General features: G+C 38.7%; 1 protein-coding gene across 1 annotated transcript in view; it reads left to right on the top strand.

The window, feature by feature from the left end:
- TMTC2 (transmembrane O-mannosyltransferase targeting cadherins 2) overlaps positions 1-19777 on the top strand; it is a 401251-nt gene that overhangs the window by 152728 nt on the left and 228746 nt on the right. Inside the window, exon 2 of the mRNA XM_084877291.1 lies at positions 3572-4142. Within this exon, the coding sequence (XP_084733417.1) occupies positions 3572-4142 (571 nt within the window). The remainder of the gene's footprint in view (positions 1-3571; positions 4143-19777) is intronic.

Here is a 19777-nt window from a genome sequence, read left to right as displayed (position 1 = left end):
AGTCTATAGAAAACCTGGTTTGGGGGACATGGTTCTCCATCCTATATGGATCTGCCAGTGAAAGGGTATAGTATTGTCCTAAACAGAATTTTCCTTTCTAGCTTTCCTTACTATAGCAGCAAAGCCTTATCCCAGAATGCTTTGCTGTTGAGCTTCTACTGCCCTGACTTGGATAGTATGAGCATTTCTGCATTGATAATAGAGAAATTCACATCAATTTCTAGGTTAATGTTTAGCAGAGGCCAGTTTGATGTTCATTCTGAATTGCTTGAAGTCAGCTCTCTCTGACAACAGTTTTTCATATTTCTTTAAAAATTTAATTATAACTCATCAGATCTTAAGCAATTACTTCTGAGACCTTTGATGTGAAGGCAAATGAACAATTTAATAAATTCAGAATAACATCTGTTTCTAATATTTTAAAAGTCAGTTTACATGGAAATTCATTTAATTCGGAGTCAATACATGGAGACTTGAAAAATGAAAATCAAAATGGAAAAAATCAAACCACTGTGTTATAGTAGGTCTTCTGTGAACAAAGGCTTTCACTTACAGCTAGGTTCAGCTGCCGATAGCTAACACCCAAAATATCACAGTTTAAACAATATAGCAATTTATTTTTCACTCTCATGCAATGGGGAGGTAGGTAGGCCAAGGTTGGGGTTCTACGGTGACAGGAACTCAATTTCCTTCAGTCTTATTTCTGTGCTGGGCATGATTTCTATTCCTAAGGACACTTAATGGGCCAAGATGGCTGCTAGACCCCCAGCTATTGCATTTGTGTTCCAGCAGGAAGGAGGTAGTGGTGGAGGGAAAGAATGTGAAGCTTTTTTCCCCTTTTAAGGACATGTTTTGGAAATAGTACATAAAACTCTGCTTATGCTCCACTGGCCAAAAATTAGTCACATGACCATCTTTAGCAGCAATGGAAAGTAGGGAATGAAATCTTTTTTCTAAAGACCATATACCATTAAAAACAGAAGGTCTAAGGGTATGGGAAAAGGCTGGAAATAGACATGGAAAAACAACTATCCCTACCACATTGAGCATTTCTTAAGACATGATTTTAACAGACCTTCTGTCTTTTTATTGAGCATCTAAAAAAGTCAACTAGTAGATATAAAAAGAGTAGTATGATGTTTCACAGAGAGTAGATAAGTTATCATCTACTGATCAGTCTGTTTTATTTTTTATAATTTTTAAAATAATTTTTTTAAATATATTTTTATTGATTTCAGAGGATGGGAGAGGGAGAAAGAGAGATAGAAATAAAAATGACGAGAGAGAATCATGGATCAGTTGCCTCCTGCATGCCCCCTGCTGGGGATTGAGCCTACAACCTGGGCATGTGCCCTTGACTGGAATCGAACCTGGGAACTCTCAGTCCCTAGGCTGATGCTCTATCCTCTGAACCAAACCAGCTAAGGCAGTCTGTTGTAATTTTAACCCCCAAATGTACCCAAGTTCAGAGGTTGTGGGTCAAGCAGACTATAATAAGGGGCTTTTTATAAATTTTACCCCAGTCCTTGTAGAGTAACTGAGGCCATTAGCAGGACTGAGATGTCATTTGTTCTAAGTCTCCAGAACATTGGTGTATCTGCAAAGCAGTGTTCTCTGCTTCTCTACATAGAAGGCAAATGAACAATTACAAGTGTTGGTTAAATGATTTCAAGGTAAAACTATTATCATTACAGAAATTGAAGCTTGGCGAGGTTAATTGGGAGGTCGTTTGGAGAAGCTTTTGAAAACCAGCATTGACCAGCCATTGATCTCAAATGGAATACTAACTACTATTTCCATTACAAGCCTAGGATGAGTTTTTAATCTGTTCCATACTCTTGTTTTCGAAGTCACTCAGTAAATTACAGAGCTGGGACTCTGGGGCATTTCTCCTTAATCCAAGGCTTTTGCAACATGATTTTTGGTAAAATTCATACGGAAATTTCTTTAATCATGGCTGCCTCACAATGAAAGGCAGAACTGGTGGAGTGGCTAGAGGTAAAGGTCTTCAGAGTGGCCGCCCACCATCTATTCTTTAGCTACGCATGTGCTCACATCCCCTTAAAAAGCCCTGACATCAGAGTAGGCAAGAGTTTTCTACTTGAGTGTTTCATTCCTGCTTCCTTCTGGCTCATGTGCCTCTCGTGTTCTATAAGTACTGGGATAGCTGCACTGGAGGTACAGAAGACTCCAGATGCCACCCTATTCACTGGCAGGTGTAACGCCATAGAGCAGGAATCCTTCAAATGGAGTCATTTATGTGCTGCCTTCCACAGTTGTACCTTATCCACGTACACCAGAACTGTTGATTCCTTCATATCTGTGTTTACATGGACTCTTTATTTAACAGCTTAATTTTTATTAGATAGCTATGAAATCCAGCTTTGATGTGATAATTAAAATTTATTTCAAATATATGTTAAAACCAATACAGCCATTAAGAGTTTCACATGGTTTGTGTATTTTCTCTCATACTCCCTGTGGTTTGTGGATCATATTTTGAGAAGCCCATCATACTGGAAAGAGCATGGGCCATCAAACTTGACCTTATTATTTCTGATTTGTGTGAATTTAGATATTTATTCGTTTAACTTTCTCAATCACAATTTGTTCATTTGAGAGATGCACATAATAATATTTATCTCATCAGTTATTCCAAGAATTAACCAAGAAAATACAGCCAAGACCAGCAGAATGCTTGGCAGATAGGAAGTGCTCAGCGAATAATACTAGCTTATTCCTTCTTGTCGTTACTAATCCTCAAAAAGCAAGATACAAGGAAGTGCATTATTGTGGCATCTGGTGTAGATGACACTAAGACTTGTGACAGCTCAGAAGGGAGAAAGGCTGAAGTTTACTGGAGTGTAGGGAGAAAGGCAATATTTTGATCGATGGAAAGCCATTCTTACTCATCTCTCCAGCTGTATAGGTCCTTGCTACTCAAAGTGGAGGCCACAGACCAGCAGAGTCAGTTTTACTTGGGGATTTGTTAGAAATGTGGAACCTGCCTGTTAACAAGATTTCCACATGGTGTGTATGTTTGAGAAGCATTGCTCCAGGCACAGATATTCTATTTAAAATTTATCTCCCTTGGGGGCTAGTTCTTGCTCTTAATGTATTTCCTGCACCAGGATCAGCTAGGACTATGCTTTTAAATAATGAATATTCTCAGGCTTCATATCAACCTGGGGCCTAGACTCTGCATTTTTAGTCAGCATGCCAAGTGATGTTTTAGGACACTTGTTCAGCAACCTCTGCATTAAGGCTTAAATCAATGATAGAACCTCTACATTTATCCTTCAAACACACTTGCATTCAAACAAGGAAGAAAGCTTTTGAGGCAAAGAAATACAATCCTAATTGTGGTGCTAGCAAGAAATAAGGGGAGGATCTCAATTCAATCTATATGGATAGCTCATTTGCATTAATTATGCATTCCTGGCACCCCAGCCTAAAGTCTCATGACAACAAGGCTAGGGAGGAAGGTAATATATTACCAGTATCACCTAATATATTTTTCACTGTATTTTTCATTTGATTTTTTTTTTTTTTTTAACATTTTGTTTTTTAGCCGTGCTATCAAGACTAACCAGGACCTTCTCCCAGAAACGCCATGGACACACATTTTCTACAATGATTTCTGGGGGACTCTTCTAACCCACAGTGGCAGCCACAAGTCCTACCGGCCACTCTGCACGCTTTCTTTTCGCCTGAACCATGCCATCGGAGGGCTGAATCCCTGGAGCTACCATCTTGTCAATATCCTACTGCATGCGGCAGTCACTGGTCTCTTCACGAGCTTCTCCAAGATACTCCTGGGGGACGGATACTGGACCTTCATGGCGGGCTTGATGTTCGCCTCTCACCCCATCCACACGGAGGCCGTGGCAGGAATCGTGGGCCGGGCCGATGTCGGGGCCAGTCTCTTCTTCCTCCTCTCCTTGCTCTGCTACATTAAACACTGCTCCACCAGAGGCTACTCCGCCAGGACGTGGGGCTGGTTCCTCGGGACCGGACTGTGTGCGGGATGCAGCATGCTGTGGAAGGAACAAGGAGTGACTGTTCTCGCAGTCTCAGCAGTTTACGATGTCTTCGTCTTTCACAGGCTGAAAATGAAACAGATCCTGCCTACCATTTACAAAGTAAGTGATTGTTGGTGCTCAAGCATTGGGTTTCTGAGTAATCTCTTTTGCTTGGTCCTATTTTACCATTTAAAAGGCAAAAGTGTTCCTTTTCAAAGAGAATTTAACACAAGCAACTTTTTGATCTTCAGTAAGTGGAAGTGTCCTTTCTGACCTTTCCCTACTAACCTGGGTTTCAGTCACTGATTTCTCAGATTTCTTTACTAGTATTTTTCATGACTTCAAAGGAGGTGTAGAAGGACAGTTTTGCCTTGTAAAGATTATGCATCTTTAGAATTAATTTATTTTCATTCATTCCTTAATTCTGCTCCAACTCTCTAATCCTGTACATTGCCTCCTATACATAATGTGTATTTGTAAGTATATCACATCCGGTAATAGAGCTAGATACTAGACTATACAGGGGAAATCCTTCGCCTTGTTAATATTAGTTTCCTGAGTTGATGATGGAAAAGAACCCTTCTCTACAGTGTGCTAGGAACTCAAATTCTTAAACAATGAATCATATTCACCTTTTCCTTTTTGTAGTGTAGGAGAATAGAAGAGTCAAAACATGAAATGGTTATTATAAGGTTTGCCCTGAGGCTAATTAAGGCCTTTGCTTCCGGGCTTAGTATTTGTTTCAAATGCAGTGTTGTTGGAAGGTCAAAGAAGCACTTGGGGATCCCATACTCTTAAAGTGATCTGAACAGTCTTCTACTAGAGTGTTATAGGCATTGGGTAAACTGGAACTTCTTGAGAAAGTACCTCTACCTATGCCCCATCCTCACTCACTCTCAATCAACTTCCTTTCTTTGACTTTAAGTATACAGACTCCAAGGGGTCAGGGTTTGCAAACCTCGGCCATGGTGTAGGCCAGCTCCTGCTTTTTCTTAGACACTTAAGCAAGGAATTACAGATTTGGATATTTGCCCTGAGAAAGCTGTCAAGTTTTCTAGTATTGTCTAACTTTTCCCTCCTCAATTCCCTCTTTTGCTTGAAATTGAATTGGGGAGGAATTAAATTTTAAAATGAAAGGAAATAGAAACAGAAACATTTACAGTGGAACCTCGGTTCTCAAACGAAATTTGTTCCAGACGCTGTTCGAAAACCGAATTATTTTTTTCCCATTAGAAATTATGTGAATTGAATTAATCCATTCCAGACCCCCAAATGATTCCCTGTTTTAACCTTTCTTATAAACTGTACATGTCTAATGTACTTTTAAATCTATAAATAAACACTTTAATGTCAAAAGGACATGAAATGTACAGTAAAAGTGAAAATTGAGTAATGATAAGCAGCAACAAAAGCAAAGAACAGGAGAATATTCACAGCACTATTTCCTGAGGTGCTAACAACATGATGTTTAGCGGTAAACTGACTGATACACACATATTCACTCCTTTGTCACCTTAAAGGTTTGAGACTGATCATACAGGTATTAGTATGAAAGGGTTGTCTAGTTGAGAAGTGAATGGTTCAAAATGGGAGATGTCAGAAAACCAAGGTTTGACTGTACTTTAAAAAAAATGGCTTTTTTTTTTTTTTTTTTTTTTTTTTTAGTAGGCAGGCAATTAACTGCTATGCTTCTCTGCAGGGAAGCTTAACCTTTCCAGTTAGAACTCAAGTATCAAGGGCTTAATGAAGTTCTTTTGTGATTTCAATTAAATGCTAAAACCTTAAAAGGAAAGCAAACAACATCTGGTTTGAGAGTCAAGCTCTTAATTTCAAATCAGTTTTAATTATTTTTTTATGGAGAATAGGGAGAGTAATCTTTTTCTTTTCCTTTGAAACCGGGTCATTAACAATAGCCAGCTTTCTTGTTTTATTTGATACATAAATAAATAGAATGAGTTTAAACCATGGTTCTTATCCCATGGAGGCTGGGTCTGTTAAAGAAAAGGCTCAGAGCGGAGTCACCTGTGCTAAGCCCACCTCAGCTAAGCCCACCTTCAAAGTTGCAATTCAAGACTTCATTGCAATTTCAGCCTCTCTCAAAAATGTGATCTTCAGTCAATCTGGAATGACCTGGTTAGCACTGTAGAGGTAATCTGCCTTTTAGGCTGTTTCAGTCCCCCAGAGTAGGATGAGGTAATCAATCCCACTCTTTCCTTATCTTTTCTGCCTTTTGCCTATAGAAGCCTTCCATTTTGTTCAGGTCTTTGGAGCTCCTTTCTGTTACCTTGATGGGGTGTTGCCTGATTCATGAATCATTCAACGAAGCCAGTTTGATCTTCAGATTTACTCAGAATTTTGTTTCCCAACAAGACCTATTTGAAGATGCAGACTCTGGGTGTTTCAAGATCTTGCCTTGAAATCTATGAAATGCTGGTTTCTTACAAAGAATTTCCATTTACCATTGTTGCCAGACCAAAGGGGTCCATTTGCCTGTCAGCATCAAAGCCCCATAAAATCAAACCATAGTTTGCAGCAGGTTAATTAAGGGTTTATTTCAGGAAGTGGCCCAGCCCCAGAGAGAGAAGTGAGCAAATGCTCAGAGACCTGGCTTCCCAAAGACTTCTAGTGGTTGGAGTGTAGAGAGGAAAAAAATAATTAATGATGATGACCAAGGGAGTTAGGGTCATGGTCAAGGTCCTGGTCTCTGTTGATTTGTTGATGCTAGGGTCTGAGGTTGTTGATCAGTGCATTTGACCATGATGTCAGCCATGATGTCACTACTTCTGGTTTGCCTGCTTTTCTGGGCCTGGAGCTCAACATAACTGAAGCCTAGATAGTAATCTCTCAATCTCGAATTCTTTGTCATTTAAATCACATATTTCCTTGTCTTTCAGTTTATTTTCTGGAGATTTTTATTTTCTTTCTTAGCTGCCTTCTACCTTGGTTATTCCTGGTATTTGATGGATTCCTTCCTTTGTCTAGGCATCTATGTATGAGTGGCATTTCTCTAGTAGATTGATACAAAGAAGTCCTATTGTCTTCCATTAGGTGGCGCTGAATCAAGATTTTTTTTTTTTTTTTTTTTTTTTTAGCTCTTGTTCTTTGACTTTTCGGATCCCTGTGGTGATGGAAAATGGGAGGTGGGTGCCTCCCCTGTGATCTGGTCACCCCAGTCCTAGGAAACCACCCCTGCCATTGAGCAAACATGGTGGCCTATGGGGCTTCAAATTTGTGAAATCTCAGTGCTGTCCTCCACAGCCAGACACTACAGTCAGCATGTGTGAGGGAAGGGTAGACTGGGGTAACCTGTTCACTATCTAAGTTGCTTTGCCCTCTGGTAATTGTGACCTCGGACCTCTGTGGAATTCTCTTCATGCCCTGATCCTGAGACCATTCACAGAGTGGGCCTTTCGCTCTGGGGAAAAGTGATTCTGTAGTACTAGTTCTCAGATTTGCAGATAATGTGCTCTGCAACCAAGGGTGAAGGAAGCAAGCTTTAGGAGGTTAAGGGCAGCCAGGCTCCTCGACTTTGGTTTCTCTGTCTGGAATGCCAGCCACCAGACAACTGGTTCAGCTGTAGCTCCTAATGCCAACTCCTGAAGGAATGACCCCTGAGTCTCTTTGTTCCTCCTGACTTACAGGAGTGCCAAAACCTGGTTCTTCCCCTCTTCTGGCTGAGCCCTGTCTTGAGCTCCTGGCTACAGGTGGCTCAGCTCAACACTTTTCCCTCCTCACCTCCCTGGTTCATTCCCACTTGCCTACCTTTAGATTTCTTAGTGCTCAGTTCTCTCGGGTGTGTTTGTGCATTGAGCAGGGAAGACTTTGTTGAATTATAGCCATTCAAATTGTTGAAACATCAAGGGGGGAGACAGAGGGGATCTCTCACACTGCCATTCCTCTGATGTCACTGTCTAGTTGTCTTTAAATGTATAGTGGTTTGAAAGCAAGTAAATTAGAGATCTAGGGAAGCCAAATCATGCACATTTAAGCACAAACCTTCATTTAGAATCTCATGACTGTGGGGCTTATAATAAATGCTGGCATAGATTACATATGGAAGTTATAGAAAATTCCATATTCTTTTAAAAAATATATATATAGATTTTAAATGCCTGGGTGAGTAGGAAGAGACTGAAGGAAGTGGATTAAAACTTTAGAAGGTTCTTTTAAACCTTAAAAGAATAATTATCCTAAATATCTTACCAATTAATTCTGCAACATAGTTATATCATGGGTTTGTCAGATGAAATAAACTTTTCTGCCTCATAAAAATGTGACAGATATATAAACAGAAAACTCTAGTGTACAAATGTTTAACTCTATTATGCAAATTAGCGAACCAGTCAAAACTCTAGATCTAAAAATGGAGGTCCTCTGAAAGCTTGAGTTCATTAGAACTAGAGGAGCAAGATTCCCAGTTTTTCAGTTTTGTCAGTATTATATTTCTCATAGCAATCACTCTCAGCTTCTTTCTTCACAGTGGTTTCAGTTCTGTACCTCTTATCAGATCCTGGTCCCCAAACTCAAATGTGTAGCAGGGCCAGGCAGAAGGTGCTGCTCTGCAACTGGTATTCCACTCCATCCCATTACTGCAGTAAAAATAAACAAATAAGTAAATAAAGGTTTTGGTTTGGTAGACTTTAAGATTTTTCTGAGACGATAGACATCTGGATTTTTTTTTTTCTATGACATCTTCTGTTTTTGTTTTTTTTTTTAATGTTGCTTATTATTGGGGCAGACAACAATCCTTGGGATGGCTGAATTTGATCAGAGTTCTTGGCTGCCATTTTTTATTTATAAGGCTCATGCAAATGACATGCATGTCTATAATATACATAAGGTTTTCTAAAAAAAATTTTTAATTTGATTTTAGAGGGAGAGGAAGGTGGGGGGGGGGAAGAGAGAGAGAGAGAGGGGGAAAGAGAGAGAGATTTGTTGTTCCAGTTATTTATGCATGTATTGGTTGTTTCTTATATGTGTCCTGACCAGGGATCAAACCTACAACTTTGGCATATCAGGGTCAATGATCTAACCAACTGAGCTAACTGAGCTATCTGGACAGGGCAATGTATAAAGTTTTTGCAGTTCTGCAAAGCCAATATGAAATTTATATTTTGCAATAAAATATGTGAAAAATAGTAAGTGCCTGACATATTGTAGATATTTTATTTAGTATTTAATAAACACATTTAGTGTTTATACCTGTCAGGTATTGTTCTGAATATGCTAAAAAATTAACATTTACCTTTAAATACTTATTGACAGTTATATGATTTATGAAATAATATAGTTGAATAGGACATGAAATAAGATTTGTAAAAACAACACTAAATAGAAAATCTTCTGAAATATGTATGAATAAAATTAGTGTTCATAACATTGTACACAAAATTTAAAAATATTCCCACTTCTTAGCTTCAGAATGTTTCCTACATTATCATTGGAATGTAGCATGTGGTCTGGCACATAGTAGGTTCTAGTACATTAATGAATTTACTCTTGTTTAAGATTAATCTTTTAAAAATATGTGCTTGATATGTTCAAGTGAAATTCTGTGCTCTTCCCTTTATATGGTGAGGATTTCATTCCTGGTTAGTGAGGTCTGGCAGGTGGGGTTGGCAGAAATGCTTGTCACAAAAATGTTGAAAAATACCTTTTCTTGACCAAGTCTCACCAAGTGATTGTTTTTTGCCTTCTTTTGATGACTTTCACTTACTTAGTTTTATGTAGGGGTGGGGGTAGGGAAGACCCTTGAAATATACTTAAACTAGCTTTGCAAATAAATGTTAGACTTTTATCTGCCCACAAAATTTTTTACAAGTCTCTCATGGCCCTAGGAGGTACATGGGTAATAAAATCAGTAAAAGGAACGTTTTTCTTACTTACCCAACATCAGTCATTGCTCGTCTAGTGGCCATTTTCTGTGCTTATTTAACATCTGTTAACTGTTTTAATGTGGAAACATCTTTTTCCTCCCTTATTAGCCTCATAATCACTTATTCAGTTACAGGTGGAAAATAAAAAAAAAAATTAAAGGAAATCTGAAAGTCAGTGTAAGCAATTCTAATAATAGCCTAAGATAATTTGGAAAAATGAAGCCCTTTTAGTTTCACCTTTTAAAAGTCTCTACATATGCTTTTTTATTTATTTTATTTATTTGTTTTTCTTTTTTCTTAGATTTATTGAGGTGACAACTCCTGCAAGTTGATAAAATTTTATATGTCTCAGATATACAATTCCATAGCATATCATCTGTATATTGTACTGTGTGTTTACCACCCCAAGTCAAGTCTCCTTCCATTATAATTTATTCTTCCTTTACCTTCATCTACCTCCCGCCACCATCTTGCCCTTTGGTAATTACCAAACTTGTCTGTGTCTATGAGATTTTTCTCCTTTGCTTAATCTCTTCTCCTTTTTCACCCAGCTACCTAATCCCTCCCCTCTACTAACTGTCAGTGTGTTCTCTGTATCTATGAGTTTGTTTCTATTTTGTTTGTTAGTATATCTCGTTCATTATAAATATGCTTTTTAAATTTTAATACTATGCATGGTGTGAATGATGGAGGTAGCTTATGGTGAGTGAAGTTAGTCTTTATTATCTTTTTTCTCACATCAGGATGCAGTGATCAACCCTAAACTAGCCAACAACCCCATATTTCCAGACAGTTTACAAGGTTTTATTTTCCGAATGGTTTCTGAGGGTGGGAGTTAATGTTCTGTTGAAGGTTTTTGGTTTGTCACTATTTGAACACCGAAGAGATTAAACATGGTACTTCTGTACAGCTGACGTTTTGTGTGACTCCCCATTTACACAACAGCCTGAAAAGCCAGTCGAATAGCCTGCAGGTATTTACACACTGAATCCACATGTGCCTTTTTATTTGATTACCTGCTGGGGATGGCATTGGCAGAATCTGTTATCATTTAAGGCTTTGTCCCTTTTCTAGGGTGGGCTCTGGTTTTACTCAAGATGTGACCCTCGTGTCTATTGCACTGAGTGAAATGTGATATACATTTCTGTTTCTGATTTTTTTCAGTCAACATCTGTGCTACACTTCAAGTGCTGTTCCTATTTTCTTCTGAGTTTCTTTCCCTTTATTTGCCTTACACCTGACTTTTGGAGAATCCAGTTAGAGCAAGATAGTCTGATGCTGATCGCAGTAGTTCCTAGCAGTATTGAAACTGGGGCTATTTGTCATGCACTTACAAATGAATTTGGATTTCCTCCCAGTAAATTAGTTGTAGCATTTAATATTCATGACCTATAGTCCTTTAAAACTTTGAGCAGCTGCCAGCACTGCTAACCACATAATACCACAAATAAAGTCGAGGTTCAAAAATACTTTACAGTGGAAAAGTCAAAGATTAATAAGGTATTTTATTCCTGCAGGTTGGCTTCTTTGCTGAGCTAATTTAAGAGGATTCGGTTCTCGAGTCGAGTAATTTAAATTTGGGTAGCTTCACAAGCTTTGGTGATGCTCGCATTGGACTGTTAGTTCTTGGAACAGGAATCTAGTCTCACAAATCATCATTTTCATTTTTGTGCAAGGCTCTGTATTTGGCAATGTGGGGATTCAAAGATGAATTGACAAAATCCTGTCCTTAAAGACATTGGAGAGTAGAAGGAAGTTGAGAACAGTGCCTGTAACTATGGAACTGAAATCCAAGCTGGAAAGTAGTGAGGGTTGTAGTGCGGCATCGGGGGTGCTAGGGGAGTTTAGATGAAGGGGAGGCTACTTCCAGCCCAGGGCGTCCGGGAAGGGACTTCTGGACCAGAGACCTGTGTGCAGGGCCCCGAAGGATAGTTGGGGTATAGGCAATTAAATTTGGAGAGGGGAGGAAAAGTGGAGGGTAGAGCATGTGCATTGTGCAGAGGGGAACTCAGGAAGTTTCTGGAGACTACTGAGTTGTTGTTTTGGCAGACACAGAGTGCAGGAATTCAGAGAGGTACATTGAGATAGCTGGTGTGGAGGTAGGTACATTGAGATAGCTGGTGTGGAGGTACATTGAGATAGCTGGTGTGGAGGTAGGTACATTGAGATAGCTGGTGTGGAGGTACATTGAGATAGCTGGTGTGGAGGTAGGTACATTGAGATAGCTAGTGTGTACAACAGTGTAGGGGCCTTTCAAGATATGTTAACTGTTACAATTATAAACATAATCCCTAATAATATTTGGAGACAATGTGTGGGTTTTAAATGGGCTTGCACTTCAAATGGCCCAGGGGAGAAGCTTGGGAATGTGCAGACTAGCTCCTTCTTGCCACTTGGGGGGACTTTTCCTCTGTCTTCCTAAAACCAAGGAAGGGTCCTTTAGGTGATGAGATTAAGAATCAGACTCAGGAGTGGGGGTTAAAACTAATTCAGTGAGGGTCTTTCCTCTCAGTGTTTATCTTGTTCTGTGGCATTAAAATAAACATTTTCTGAAGACTAGTGTGATTTTACTTGTTACTCTATAATATCTGGCATATCACCATACACTCCCAATGAGAAAAACAGGGAGTCTTTAAGGGCTTGCTCCTGTGTCTGCTCTCCCAGCATTGCTGCACGGCATTCCAGCATTACCCTGAATGGCCACACGTACAGAATCCCTCTTTGTTTTGCACTCACTTCTACAGGAGGACAATGATTGAAAAGGGTCCTTTTTTACAGTAGAGAATAAAATACTCTGTCAGTACGGAACTTCAACCAGTTAATCACTATACCGTCAGTGAACATGACACCCAAATTGTGATGAATAAATAATGAGCCTCATTGGAATCATCTACGCTGTTCTCATAACAGTCTGCGATGTGTATTACATCACTCGGCTCAATTTTCGATAACCTGCCTCAGAGGAATCAAACTAGCTGAGGAGGATCTTGTGATTATCAGGTTACTCATTTTCAACTGGTACTATCAGTTTCCCAGAAAACTAAGTGACGTGGTTTGCACAGATTTGAAATCCATTGTCTTTGCCGGAAGTCAGATTCCTGTCTTAAATACCTGGAATAATAAAAATGTGAATTTAGTGTTGATTTCTCAAATGAAATTTAAGCGATAGAAAGCCATATTCCATGAGTGCATTAGGGATTCCTTAAAAGACAAGAATAAACCAGGAGGTGGGGTAGGTAAAACTGAGTATTAAATCAAATTTATTGATAGTTAAAATCCAAATGAAATGTGATGCAGTGATAAGGTTGCATGGTGTGATGTTTATTTTTCCTTTAAATATCAAGTGTCATACCTATTGATCATAGTATTTCTTTCTTCAAAAAGGTTAATAGCAAATCAAAGAGAACAGTCCTAATGCCAAAGTCTGAGATGACTTGGAGCCAGGAAGGGCGGCGTGCCCTTGGCCTCTGGGTTTGTCCTCTCAGCTCTGCACACCCAGATGGCTCCTGTATGCTCTGTTGGTCCGATTATAACTCCAGCCTCAAGTGAAATAGCATGAATTCAGAATTTATTATATGTTTCTCCGGTAATTATGGCCTTGATTAGTGAAGGCAGTGTTTCCATTCCAAAGGACACTTTCTTTCTCCACATGTTTATTCATTTATTCTCAGGAAGTCAAATAAAATGCAAAGAGTGTAATATTTCTCTTTGCTTATGATGGGGGAATCAGCAATGCCTGCATTTGGGCATATGATGGTCACTTTTCTTAAAATTAATGTAAGATTCAAAGAAAACATCAGAGACAACATGAGGGAAATAAAGGACATTTAAACACAAATGAATGACTTCATTTTTAGTAAGTGAAGAAATAGAAAATATATCTAGAATTTTCATTAAAATATTGCTATTTCACTAAAATATAAAATACAGTTAATACAGTTCATCAGCTTCAATATCAGTTGTGTTTAAAAATAATGAAATTTCGCTGGCTGGTGTGGCTCAGTTGCACTGAGAGGTCGCCCGCTCCATTCCTGGTCAGGGCACATGCCCAGGTTGCAGGCTTGATCCGCAATAAGGAGCAAACAGAAAGCAGCTGATCTGGTCGATGTTGCACTCTCTTCCTCTCTCCATCTCTCTTCCCTTCTTTCTTTAAAATCAATGAAAACATATTTAAAAATAATGAAATTTTATATATTTAAAAACTAAAAAAGAGAAAACTGTAATATTTTAATTTATGAATTTTGAGTTGTTATGTCTATTAGCACTATCTTAGTCCCTCTTCCTGTAAAAGGTGTGTGTGTGACATGTTCCATCAGATCAGGATGCATGAATGCAAGCTTATATAACTTGTTCAAATTATAGCTAGATTATACATGAACGATTTGTATGTATTTCATAACTTCTATGTAATGGAATCTCCAAATTATTCAGATTACATAGAATTTTTATTTATCCTAAATTTAGGATTTAGTCAGAGTGTTGCCAGTTGATGTGTTCTATTCAGTGTAGTTTCTTTCTTCTTAAAATCTTATGACATAGTGAAATAAAATATTAAATATATCTAATACTGTGAAAATAACAACTGTTCATTCTAAATAATCATTTGGTGTTTGGCTAATTTTTTTCATGCAGAGTTACAAGTTAAGACTCTTATAGAAAGGTCATAGGACTGCAGCCTGAAGAATTCGATTTAAATCATTTTCTAAGCATGTGACCTTAGGCAAATCACTAAGCATGTTGGCGCCTCGGTCACATGATCTGTAAATGGGAATATAATGTTTGCCTTATGGTAGATGTTAGATATGAATATAGGAATGTTCACTTTTTAGCCATATTCTTTTCCCACAGTAGATATCACCACAGGCATCATCATTCTAATGTGTTTCACCACAGCCTTCTGGTAGTAGCACACTCTTTATCATTGTACACAGCACTCAGAGTGGCTGTGGCTTTTCTAATGGGATGCAGGGTGAAATGTCAATCAACAAAAACTGGAGTCTTTGTTATATGGTGGCTCATCAATGCTGGTAATTTAAAGAATGTTGAAGAAAAATCCTTTTCAAGAATAATTCTTCCAAACACACAATTCAATCATTTATCCTTTGTTTAATTGATTGAACACAATTATGTGTGTATTTTTCTCCTTTTGCCAATACCTTGCCATCATCTCAGACTTTCATAGCCTGATTTTTTCCACTCTGGGCTCAGGATGGTGCTGTTGCTTGTATATCTGAAGGTGGAGGGGAGACTGGCTTTCCTGTTCTCCTCCCCCCACCACCCTGTTTCCTATATATTTCCTTTTAGCCAGGTTTATGGTAAGGAAGATTAGTTAGGTAGCTGCCAATATCTTACTGCATGCAAGTCAGTCTCTCTCTCTCTCTCTCTCTCTCTCTCTCTCTCTCTCTCTCTCTCTCTCTCTTGTTGTTGTTGTTGAGAAAGAAGCACTTTAGGTGAATGTTAATCTCTTTTTTCCTCCTCCCTGGCAAGCAATATCTTTGCAGCTGATTCCAGAATATCTGTTATAACAAATCTCTGCAGAGAAAAACGGTGAGGCTGGCTTTTATTGTGGTTCAATGGTTTAGTTTATTTCCCCACCTCCTAGGGAGAGAATAGTAGGCAAAAAGATTTTAAAGTAATACTATTTTCAGGCTACCAAAACATTTTATAAAATATTTTGGATACTTGAATTGCATTTAGACCAAATTGTTTTTACAGAAATTTAAACCTTAAGCTTTGGCTAGCGGAGACAACCATATGTAAAACTGGTTTTGATTTCAGAAAATCCAATATTTAAAGTTTTGATTTATTTGATCGATGATACTTGGGGTGGGTTGGGAGAGGGTGATTGTTAAAGATTTTAGGATTAATCATGAGTTTCCTTGGCATATTCCAATTGTGGTTGATTATTAGCCTGCCATGGAGAAAGGAGTTTAAATCAGAGATTGAGGCACAGAACTGGAAACTACTGAATAAGAATCTTTTGGTCTTCTTACTTTTAATTATTTTTTTCATTTTTGCTTAATTTTTATTGTTGACACCCTTACAGATGTCCCTATTGCCCTTCTCCCCCCACCACCTCCTTTGCCCGTCTCCACACAGCCCTGCCCCTCCTTCCCTCTGAGGCATTGACTGCAGGCTGCTGGAGAGGGAGCAGGATCAAATCCCTGAGATTTAATGAACAAGCTAGGTTTGGGCACCACTGATAAACACTGAGAATCTGATACTCTCAGATGATGCTATCAAACGTAAAATTTTCATAAAAACAAACTTTTGTAGTTGGAGGAGGATATTAGAAATTGTCTACATGCTGCCTCCTCTCTTTTAACAGAACCGGAGGCCCACAGAAATTAGGCACTGGATTAGTTGAGGGTAGAGTCTCCTTCTCTAGGTCTAACGGTTTTATAAACCCTCTTTTAATTTTGCTTCCCTTCTTTAATTTATAAAAATGTTGTTGCTGTGGAAATAATTTTCATCTGCCAGTTAAGACTGGAGACTTAGTAATTTACCTCCATGTACTCATCCCTCAAATTCATCATTTCTTAAGACTGACCTTCATAAGGTCCCCTATTGCTGTGTTCGTAATTCCAGGGTGCTTTGTGAAATGGCGCTGTTGGTTTGGTTTTGTTGCAGTTGTTTCCTTTATTTCAGGCCCCTCCTTTCCTTGCCTCCCCTGCCTACCCACAGTTCGCTTCAATTGCAGAATTAATGTTGTTTGCCTTTTGTCATCCTAGGACCCCAGCTTGATTTAAACTAACATTCAAATGGAATATTTACTTTTCTGGCTGTCAGAAGCTTAACCCAGAGAGACTGAAATCACTGTACTTTTCTTCCTTTTTGGTTACTTTCCTTTACTGATAGTGTATTGGTGCTTGAGATAGGACCCCTTGACTGGAAGGGTGTTCTCTTTAAAACTGCTGAGCCTGAGCCTGATCTGAGAGTGGAGAATTAATAAATAGTGAAGCAGCTCCACTTCACCTTCTTCTCACTGGGCAAGGCATCCAATGGGGGCAAGGGGAATTTTAGGCATCAGCGGTAGACACATCAGCTGGGTGTAGAGCCTTTCTCTCTGTTCCTCTTAATTCCTGGAATGCGTTTCTCACTGGTGGGTGAATATTCAAATCCTAATGTCAAAAGTGAGAATGACTCCCAAAATGAATGTACTTCAGAGGTAAAATAATAGCAAGAAAGGAGAAAATATAGAGGTGCCAACTGAAAAATGGGCTGGCCGAGTGAGAAATGGGCTGAATTGAAGTTGTCACAGCAGTGGCCTTAAGTTTCTGATGCTTGGACAGGATAATTTGTACTCTGATTCTCTTGCACTCTACAGTGTAATCTTCTCCAAGGCTGTGCTGACTTCCTTATTGTTTAAAAAGGAAGAGAGATAATCCATTTGAATTCATTAGCCTTCATTTGCATATACACAGAGCTGATGGTAATAATGATAACAGCCACCATTTAGCCAGGCTTACTATGTGCTAGCAAAGTGTCTTCTGTGCATTAGTTTGCCCCATTCTGTGAGAGTAGGTATTATTAACCTCATTTACAGATATGGAAATTGAAGTTTATGGAGGTAAAATAGCATGCCCAAGGATTCACAGATAGTACATAGTGGAAAAGGGATCTCATTCCTAGTGTCTAACTGTAATGCTCATGTATGGTCTTCCCATTATACTCTTTTTATACAATATTAGCTCCACTGGAAGATCCAAATAATGTATGAAAGAAACAACCATTTTCTCATACCACTTGGTCTTGGGACCAATGACATTTACCTGCAATAGCTTTAAATACAAATAATCTGCACTCCCACATGCAACAGCTGGTTTTATGGGAGCTAGAAATACAAAGATGGACAATGTATTTTCCCAGCCCTTAGGAAGCACAGAGCATGCACTTAATAATCATCACTGCACTAAGTGGGAAGAGAATCTCATATGAAGTTGCAGAGAAGCACAGGAGTCCATCCACTTAATGTAGCCTGGTTATGGAAGTGTCAGAGAGGGACAGAAAAAGAGTGGCATCTAAATAGCTCAGCTCACCCTGGAATTTTTGTTTTGTTTATTTTTTATTTTTTTAAAATATATTTTATTGATTTTTTACAGAGAGGAAGAGAGAGGGTTAGAGAGTTAGAAACATGGATGAGAGAGAATCATCGATCAGCTGCCTCTTGCACACCCCCTACTGAGGATGTGCCCACAACCAAGGTACAGGCCCTTGACCGGAATCGAACCTGGGACCTTTCTATCCACTGAGCCAAACCGGTTTTGGCATTGTTTATTTATTTTTTTATTTTAAACCACTTTATGCTTGTGTATTTCATTTGGTTTCAGATGCCTATCATGTGATAAGAAATGTACTAGATGCTTTCTTTTAAAAAAAAATTGATAAGTAGGTACTGAGTATTTTTTAGATATGAGACACTATTCTAAGATGTTGAGGATATAATATTGAAAACAAACAAAATTTATGCTCTTTTGGAATTTACATTTATTTTCTAACTTAACGATCACAGTAGTCATGTAGGGTTATTACTTGCACTCCATTTTACAACAGGTTGAGTACACTCCTCTGAACCAATCAAGGTGCAGTAAGACTGGATTTCAAAGGCAATGCTAATTGTAAATCTAGTGATTCTTTCTAGTGCAGATCACTGTCTCCCAGTTGAGCTCCTTCCTGTAATGAGTGACCTGATTTTTTTAAAATATTAAATGAGTGGTACTGATAGATGTGTGTACAATAGTTGGTTTGGAAATCTGCTTAAGATCAAAGACTGAAACCCTTTTTCTTTCGCATCCTCCTGTCCCAGAACAGGCATGGAAATCCTGGCATTTCAAGTTTAACCATGAACATCACATCAGCCTGCAAGGGCATGCCATGCCCACCACGACTTTGCCCGACAATGAACAGACTTAAAAGAGATGCATTGTAGATGTGTTCTTTGAGGCTGAACTGGGTTAGCTCTTCTAAAGTTCCTTTTGACTTCTGTGTCCTCCGAAATGCACGGTGTTTCTCAGAGTATGCAAAAAAAAGAGTTATCTGGACTCATTTCACATGGAAGCATTTGGCTTGGCTCTGAATTTCATATTGCTGCATCATTGCTAATCAAACACATTAACTTCTGTGTCCTTGACAGGCGGTTTATTCTTAGTGACTTTATAAAGGAAAGGATGAGTCTGTGCTACATTGGTTACAATTTGGATAAAAACTGTATTTTCTGTTCATCCAGCATGGCTCAGTGGTTGAATGTCCACCTATGAACCCAAGGTCAGGGTTCAAATCCCGGTCAGGGCACAGGCCCATGTTGCAGGCTCGATCACTAGTGTTGGGTATGCAGGAGGCAGCTGATGGGCGATTCTCTCTTATCATTGACATTTCTATCTCCCTCTCCTTTTCCATCTCCATTTTTTTTCTGAAATCAATAAAAATATGTAAAAACAACTGACAAACAGAAAAAACCCCCACATATTTTCCTGCAAATTTCATCAAAAATATAAAATGTTGTCATGCCAAGGAGTGCCTGTGTGACTGTCCTAAACTGCTCAGGAAACTGCTCAGGACGTCAGGTCTTGTTTAATGTGGACTGTAAAGACTATTTTTGGAATCTGAGCTTTCCTCTGTTTATTATTAAAAAGGGGCTACAAAGTCACTGGTTAATATCTAAAACTCACGACCAGATGTGATTTTGACTTTTAAAAAATTATTCAAAGGTGATAGGGTGCATAAGCTCTGTATTATGTAACACCCCTAACCTGGCAGCATTCCGTAGGAAACGTTTAGTATTTTCGAAGGAAAATATAGGAATGTTTACAGTAAGTAGAATAAATTAAGGTTATAAATGCTTCTTACCCATTTAGGTCAGGTTTTTTGTGTTTATATTTA

Source organism: Pipistrellus hanaki, assembly GCF_964339955.1.
Source record: "Pipistrellus hanaki genome assembly, chromosome: 3".
Taxonomy (NCBI): Eukaryota; Metazoa; Chordata; class Mammalia; order Chiroptera; family Vespertilionidae; genus Pipistrellus; species Pipistrellus hanaki.
Note: the sequence above shows the minus strand (reverse complement) of the source record. Positions and strands in the feature narration are given on the sequence as shown.